Source organism: Quercus suber, unplaced genomic scaffold, assembly GCF_002906115.3.
Source record: "Quercus suber isolate HL8 unplaced genomic scaffold, Cork oak 2.0 scaffold_1083, whole genome shotgun sequence".
NCBI lineage: Eukaryota > Viridiplantae > Streptophyta > Magnoliopsida > Fagales > Fagaceae > Quercus > Quercus suber.
In genome coordinates, this window is record NW_027070489.1 from 81,477 (window position 1) to 89,734 (window position 8,258).

Genomic DNA, 8,258 nt, shown 5'->3' on the forward strand with positions numbered 1-8,258 from the left:
TTTTGGGTTTTTTTTTTTTTTTTTTTTTGGTTGATTTACATTGGGCTGGTCGGCTAGTAATGGGGTTGAAAATTTTGGAGGGGGGTCTATTTCGTTTGGAGTTTGGACTGAATTTCTGTATTTAATTTTTTTTTTTTTGGTTGATTTACATTGGGTTGGCCGGCTGGTAATTGGGGATGGGGGGAAAGTTGTTATTATTATTATTATTATTAATTTTTTTGAAAATATACCTACTAATAAAATAAAATAAAATTGGGCACCCCTCCTCTTGTGTCTGTCCCTAGTTCGAGAGAAGGTGTTAAAGATATATTAGCCCAATAACATAGGCCCAAGCCCAATCCTTCTATGTGTGCAAGTCAAATCTCCTATTTGTACTAGAAGTTTATTAGTCTATAATTTACTCTACTATATATACCCATGTTATAGTTATTTGTAAAATAGAATTTGTATTACACTCATATATTAAAGATGTAACATTTTAGAGTTTCCTCCATGGACGTAGTTCGTTAGGTTGAACCATGTAACACCCTCGTGTTCTTGTGTTCTTATTTTATACTTCCGCTTTTGCATCTATTCCAGCATATTGAACATGATATATTAATGCTAATATTTAACAATTTTTTTTTTTTTCGTTTTTGTTTTTTTGGAGTTTTGTGTGTGTGTGGAATTTTTTAGATTATCTACAAGTCTTCACATTAGGATTAAACCCTTTTTTTAGAAGAGTATAAGGATTAAACCTAAACAAACTTAAAAGATATTTTTAATTTGTAACTAAGATATAGTAGTAATCTATAATTTTCGATAATCTACAAGACTTAACAGGTTATCTAAAAAATCCTAAGCAGACAATAGAATTTTTTTTTTTATTCGTGGTTTAACATCCCAAGTTAAAATTCTAATTACATACCCATTCGTCACATCTACAATCACATAAGGATAATGGTGTGTTTGAATGACATGATTTGGGCATTTGGATTTGAATTTGGGTGATTGAAATATAAATATCTTGTTTGGACTATTTAAAAAATGTCAAGGATTTAGATTTGACAAATTTACCAAAGATTTTAGACCTTCAAAATGCATAGATTTGAAATAACTCCTAAAATCAATGAATTTGAAATCAAGGCATTTAAAATCCAAATCTAAATCTAAATCCAAATCCAAATTTCCAAACACAATCGTAATATTTCACTTTGATCATTGATAAATAGTTATACTGTTACTAGCGTACAAAAGTTGGTTAATCCATAACCTCAATATGTAAATATATATTAGAGAATTGTGATAGATATTATAAGACTACTACTATAACTTGATTACAAATTTATTTAATTGTTGAAATGTCATCTATATCTATATATACTATAAAACCAAAGCTTTGGACCTATGTTTGAGTTTTTTATTTATTTATTTTTATTTTTTATTACTTCTTTAGAGTTTGCCACATAGGATTTAGAACTCTCATATTTTTCAACATCAGCACTATTTAAAAAAAAAAAAAAGGGCTATTTCTCACTATTTCTTTGCCCAATACTTCTTCTAAAAACTAAAACCAGAACCAATAATAATTATAATAAAAAACTCTCTCTTACAGGTCTCATTCTCCTTCCCCAAAAAAACCCGATCATCTCTTTTTCATCCTTTCATCCCCATCTCTCTCTATATCACAAGCCCAGCACAAACCAAAACCAAACCAAAACAGTACACATGAGCACAAACTCAAACCAAAACCAAAATAATCCCATCTCCCTCTTCGTCATCTTCCTCTTCATCCCATAAATTTCTTTAAACACAATACACAACGAGCACAAACCAAACCCATAAATCACAAACACAAGCCAAACCACAAATCACAACCACTACCATTACAACAACCTTCTTTGCCGAGAGAGAGAGAGAGAGAGAGAGAGAGAGAGAGAGAGAGAGAGAGAGAGAGAGAGAGAGAGAGAGAGAGAGAGGAGAGAGAGAGAGAGAGAGAGAGAGAGAGAGAGAGAGAGATGAGAATTCAATTTTTTACTAATTCCTCAGCCCAAAGGTTCACATGGTTCCTTCTTTTGGTCGGAAAATTGATATCAACCGATAAATATTTCGAATTGAAAAAAAATCTCAAGAGAGAGAAAAAAAATAAATAGAGAGTCGTGTTACTAGCATCATTGAGGTAGAGATTCTTTGATGATGTTAAAGAAGGTTGAGAGTCTGAAAGTTCGAATTGAGATAAAGATTTTTGAACTGAGATTAGGGGAAGAAGCTGAATTTGAAAATTTTATACTATGAGAGAGAAAAACGGGAGATAAAGACGTCGGCTAGAATAGCCAAATACCATTATTGGCCAAAATATGTATCAATCTATCACTATTCGCAAAATATTTAACAATTTACCATTGTTTTGAAACTCAAGTACTACATAAAACTTAAATTATGAAAATTGAGTTTAAAAAATTGTGACACAGTAGCATAAGCTAATTTGGCATTTTATAATTTAAAAGTCACTTGAGTTTAAAAAACTCAAATTCCCCACAATAATAAAGCTCGATACATGGCTTGTCCTAGTAATAGACAATGATAAGCACTCTCTCTGAACGTTTGGTGTGGGTGGAATTGGATAAGTACCAAAGTGTAACCTTCTTTTCTAGAAAAAAAAAAAAAAAAAAAAAAAAAAAAAAAAGGGAGATGGTGAACCCCAATAAAGAAAGAAGAAAAAAAAATGGTCAAAAGTTGTGGCTAAAAATATGGCAGTGGGTCCCTCATATAGTGTTATTTACAAAAATGTCATTGAGTTATGAGAATTGAAAACTGAAAACAGCCAAAAGTTATTTTCAGTTTCCATAACTCATAACTCAAAAAGTAGAGAATTGAGTATTGGAAATAGAGTTATGGAAATAGAGTATTGGTGCAGGCAAACGAGTATTTTGCTATGGGTCCCACCATTTTTGAGAATTGAGTTATGAAAACTGAGAATTGAGTCATGAGATTTGCTCATCCAAACAGCCTCTTAGCTATTAAACTAGATCTTGACAAACCATATGATAAACTTGGATGAGATTTTATAGAGAATACATTTAGTTTCTTTCAAATTCCAGACCATCTAGCCAAGCTTATATAGAACATGGACAGCTCATCTAAATTTAGTGTAACATGGAATGAAGTTAAATCCATAGTTTTCAGATCTGAACCATTTTAAGAATTGTAAAAAAAAGAAGTTCAAGATTTTTGAATTTAGATTGAGGTCGAACTGAAGTCAAACAATAATTACTTCATAATTATTTAATAATTATTTAAAATATAAATAAATATATTAAATTAATACAAAATAGAAAAAATAACTAAAGTGGTCCAATTAAAACTATAAATTCATATATTAACTATGTTTAATATATTCATCTCAACTCCAAATATAAGGGCCCGTTTGATAACCCTACTCAATATACATTTTTCACATTTCAACACACTTTTACACCTAAACATATATAAAAAATAACCAAAATACCTTACTCAAACTTAGTTACTGATGGGTCCAAGAAATAAGTAAAGTCGTCCATCCCTGAAGGACGATGTACAAAGACGATCCCATTGCCAGCACAGTACGAAGGGGGCTACCTGAGCAACCCGACTAGGGCCGGCCGTTACGACTAGCAGCCATAAATACCAATATCGTTGAAGGTGTACCGGTCAAATTGACACCTTGCACAAGCGTTACAAACTCAAGCAATTATGGTCCCATAATGATGGAGCCAACGGCTAGAAGGGCACTGAAATAACCTATATATACCCATAAGCAAGATTCAAAGAGGGTATGAAAAATCACATAACTTTATTCTCATCTGAGTTTTCTTTGTTTTATCCTGCTTGTTAAGCTTCTCTAACTTTATCATCGGAGGCATTGTGGTCAGCACCCCACCGATGATTCTTTCTTTTTCTATTTTGTCGTATCCCAGGGCTGATACAAGTAGTGGACGATCTTCATCTGGACGAACATCTTGACTGACGATCTCAGCATCATCAGTTTGGCGTCGTCTGTGGGGAACGAAATTCTTGAACAATCAGTTCAGGGACATTGTTCTATTACAACAAGATGGAGTCCAACTCTAACCCCGATCCTGTTGCATTGGCCCTACAAATCCAGGCACTTGCAGCCATAGTGGAAGAACTCACCAAGCAAAATCAAGAAATGAGACAGCGGTTGCAACAGGGAGATAACCACACGGAAGTCAACAGAGATGAAGACGGAGACAGTCATAGGAGACACGCCAGCTTTCCTGACGAACCAAACCCAAGTGTCCCCAAGGAGATGAGGAAAGAGATGGACGAGTTACGAAATGCAATTGGGGGAAAGACAGATCTAGGACTGGACAAAATTGTTAGGAAGTCTGACTCGCCTTTCACTGCAGATGTCCAAGAGTGGCCAGTGCCCTCCAAGTTCCGCCTACCCCAGCTCGAACCCTTTGACGGGCTAAAGGATCCGTTGGATCATCTCAATACTTTCAAGATGACTTTGGGTCTTCAACAACCCCCTGACGAAATCCTATGTCGATCATTCCCCACTACCCTTAAAGGGGCAGCCCGGGAGTGATTCACCAAACTGCCTACGTCGACTATGGACAAAATTGTTAGGAAGTCTGACTCGCCTTTCACTGCAGCTGTAAATAATATCCGCTGAGCTCCATTATCTACCAGCACTCTCCTTGTGTTGAAGCCCTCAATCATAATCATGATGACTAGTGGGTCGTCGTGAGGTTGCTTCACTCCTCGGGCATCTTCCTCAGAGAAGTACATGCCTTGGTTCGTCCGTAGTTGCTTTGAGGGAGGCATGCTGTGAACACTGTTTATTTGCCTTTGGTATGACTTCTTGAGGGATTTGAACGACCTTCCTGTTAACGGTCCTCTGGTGATGGTTTTTATCTCTCCTCTTGCATTTTGCGGATGAGGTGGTTGATCTTCACTTCTTTGGAATCCTCTATGCTGATCCTTCTTATTGTACCTGGTGGCTTCTCTCCTCTTCACATATCTTTGAAGCTTTCCTTTCTGGATGAGCTCTTCTATCTGCTCCTTTCAATCTCAGCAATCCTCTGTGTAATGTCCGTGGTCCTTGTGAAAACGATAATATTTCTCTTATCGCGCACACTAGGTGGCGATTGAAGTGGTCTGGGCCATTTGAGACATTGCTCGTCCCTGATTTCTGTCAAGATCTGATCGACAGGCATCACTAGGGGTGTAAATTTCGTCTTCCTAGGATTCTTATCATCTCTTCATCTATTCCCGTCGTCATTACGTCGTTCAGCCCGATCTCTCTTTTGCCCCCTACGATCGTCCTCTTTGTCCTTCTTTTTATCCTTCGTCTTTTCTGCCCCATCTATAACTGCCAGGGCGTCTTCGGCGTTCATATATTTTTGAGCCTTTAAAAGCACTTCTGCCATCGTTTTAGGGGGATTCTTCGCCACAGATACCACAAAGTCCCTGGACTTTAGCCCAGCTTTAAAGGTTGTAAGTTGCACCTTATCGTCTGACTCGTCCACTTCCAGCATTCCTTGTGTGAAGCGCGTCACATAGGACCTCAAAGTTTCTTTTTCTCCTTGTTTGATCGTGAGCAAGTGATTAGTCATTCTCTTTGGACGTTGTCTGCCAACAAAGTGACAAACAAAAGAACTGCTTAGTTGTTCGAAATTATCAATAGTCGATGTAGGCAGTTTGGTGAATCACTCCCGGGCTGCCCCTTTAAGGGTAGTGGGGAATGATCGACATAGGATTTCGTCAGGGGGTTGTTGAAGACCCAAAGTCGTCTTGAAAGTATTGAGATGATCCAACGGATCCTTTAGCCCGTCAAAAGGTTCGAGCTGGGGTAGGCGGAACTTGGAGGGCACTGGCCACTCTTGGACAGCTGCAGTGAAAGGCGAGTCAGACTTCCTAACAATTTTGTCCATAGTCGACGTAGGCAGTTTGGTGAATCACTCCCGGGCTGCCCCTTTAAGGGTAGTGGGGAATGATCGACATAGGATTTCGTCAGGGGGTTGTTGAAGACCCAAAGTCATCTTGAAAGTATTGAGATGATCCAACGGATCCTTTAGCCCGTCAAAAGGTTCGAGCTGGGGTAGGCGGAACTTGGAGGGCACTGGCCACTCTTGGACAGCTGCAGTGAAAGGCGAGTCAGACTTCCTAACAATTTTGTCCATAGTCGACGTAGGCAGTTTGGTGAATCACTCCCGGGCTGCCCCTTTAAGGGTAGTGGGGAATGATCGACATAGGATTTCGTCAGGGGGTTGTTGAAGACCCAAAGTCATCTTGAAAGTATTGAGATGATCCAACGGATCCTTTAGCCCGTCAAAGGGTTCGAGCTGGGGTAGGCGGAACTTGGAGGGCACTGGCCACTCTTGGACATCTGCAGTGAAAGGCGAGTCAGACTTCCTAACAATTTTGTCCAGTCCTAGATCTGTCTTTCCCCCAATTGCATTTCGTAACTCGTCCATCTCTTTCCTCATCTCCTTGGGGACACTTGGGTTTGGTTCGTCAGGAAAGCTGGCGTGTCTCCTATGACTGTCTCCGTCTTCATCTCTGTTGACTTCCGTGTGGTTATCTCCCTGTTGCAACCGCTGTCTCATTTCTTGATTTTGCTTGGTGAGTTCTTCCACTATGGCTGCAAGTGCCTGGATTTGTAGGGCCAATGCAACAGGATCGGGGTTAGAGTTGGACTCCATCTTGTTGTAATAGAACAATGTCCCTGAACTGATTGTTCAAGAATTTCGTTCCCCACAGACGACGCCAAACTGATGATGCTGAGATCGTCAGTCAAGATGTTCGTCCAGATGAAGATCGTCCACTACTTGTATCAGCCCTGGGATACGACAAAATAGAAAAAGAAAGAATCATCGGTGGGGTGCTGACCACAATGCCTCCGATGATAAAGTTAGAGAAGCTTAACAAGCAGGATAAAACAAAGAAAACTCAGATGAGAATAAAGTTATGTGATTTTTCATACCCTCTTTGAATCTTGCTTATGGGTATATATAGGTTATTTCAGTGCCCTTCTAGCCGTTGGCTCCATCATTATGGGACCATAATTGCTTGAGTTTGTAACGCTTGTGCAAGGTGTCAATTTGACCGGTACACCTTCAACGATATTGGTATTTATGGCTGCTAGTCGTAACGGCCGGCCCTAGTCGGGTTGCTCAGGTAGCCCCCTTCGTACTGTGCTGGCAATGGGATCGTCTTTGTACATCGTCCTTCAGGGATGGACGACTTTACTTATTTCTTGGACCCATCAGTAACTAAGTTTGAGTAAGGTATTTTGGTTATTTTTTATATATGTTTAGGTGTAAAAGTGTGTTGAAATGTGAAAAATGTATATTGAGTAGGGTTATCAAACGGGCCCTTATATTTGGAGTTGAGATGAATATATTAAACATAGTTAATATATGAATTTATAGTTTTAATTGGACCACTTTAGTTATTTTTTCTATTTTGTATTAATTTAATATATTTATTTATATTTTAAATAATTATTAAATAATTATGAAGTAATTATTGTTTGACTTCAGTTCGACCTCAATCTAAATTCAAAAATCTTGAACTTCTTTTTTTTACAATTCTTAAAATGGTTCAGATCTGAAAACTATGGATTTAACTTCATTCCATGTTACACTAAATTTAGATGAGCTGTCCATGTTCTATATAAGCTTGGCTAGATGGTCTGGAATTTGAAAGAAACTAAATGTATTCTCTATAAAATCTCATCCAAGTTTATCATATGGTTTGTCAAGATCTAGTTTAATAGCTAAGAGGCTGTTTGGATGAGCAAATCTCATGACTCAATTCTCAGTTTTCATAACTCAATTCTCAAAAATGGTGGGACCCATAGCAAAATACTCGTTTGCCTGCACCAATACTCTATTTCCATAACTCTATTTCCAATACTCAATTCTCTACTTTTTGAGTTATGAGTTATGGAAACTGAAAATAACTTTTGGCTGTTTTCAGTTTTCAATTCTCATAACTCAATGACATTTTTGTAAATAACACTATATGAGGGACCCACTGCCATATTTTTAGCCACAACTTTTGACCATTTTTTTTTCTTCTTTCTTTATTGGGGTTCACCATCTCCCTTTTTTTTTTTTTTTTTTTTTTTTTCTTCTTCACCTGGGTTCACATCTCCTTCCTTTTTTTTTTCCCCCTTCTTCACCTGGGTTCACGTCTCCCCTGTTCTTCCTCTTTTCTTTTTTTTTCTTCTTCACCTGGGTTCACGTCTCCTTCCTTTTTTTTTTTTT

The 8,258-nt window shown here is 37.8% G+C and overlaps 1 protein-coding gene across 1 annotated transcript; it reads right to left on the minus strand.

Moving 5' to 3' along the window:
• Window positions 1-5,246: 5,246 nt before the first annotated feature.
• LOC136065685 (uncharacterized) lies at window positions 5,247-5,918 on the minus strand. The gene is made up of 2 exons (XM_065769217.1): window positions 5,698-5,918; window positions 5,247-5,616 (listed from the first exon to the last, which is right to left on the minus strand). Exons 1-2 carry the CDS (start codon window positions 5,916-5,918, stop codon window positions 5,247-5,249), a joined length of 591 nt encoding a protein of 196 aa, XP_065625289.1.
• Between the last annotated feature and the right edge of the window lie 2,340 nt (window positions 5,919-8,258).

Coding starts and splice junctions, on each gene's coding strand:
- LOC136065685 (XM_065769217.1), bottom strand. CDS start 5,918: ATGGACAAAATTGTTAGGAAGTCTGACTCGCCTTTCACTGCAGCTGTC. Junction 5,617..5,697: donor CTTAAAGGGGCAGCCCGGGA/GTGATTCACCAA, acceptor CTTTGTTGGCAG/ACAACGTCCAAAGAGAATGA.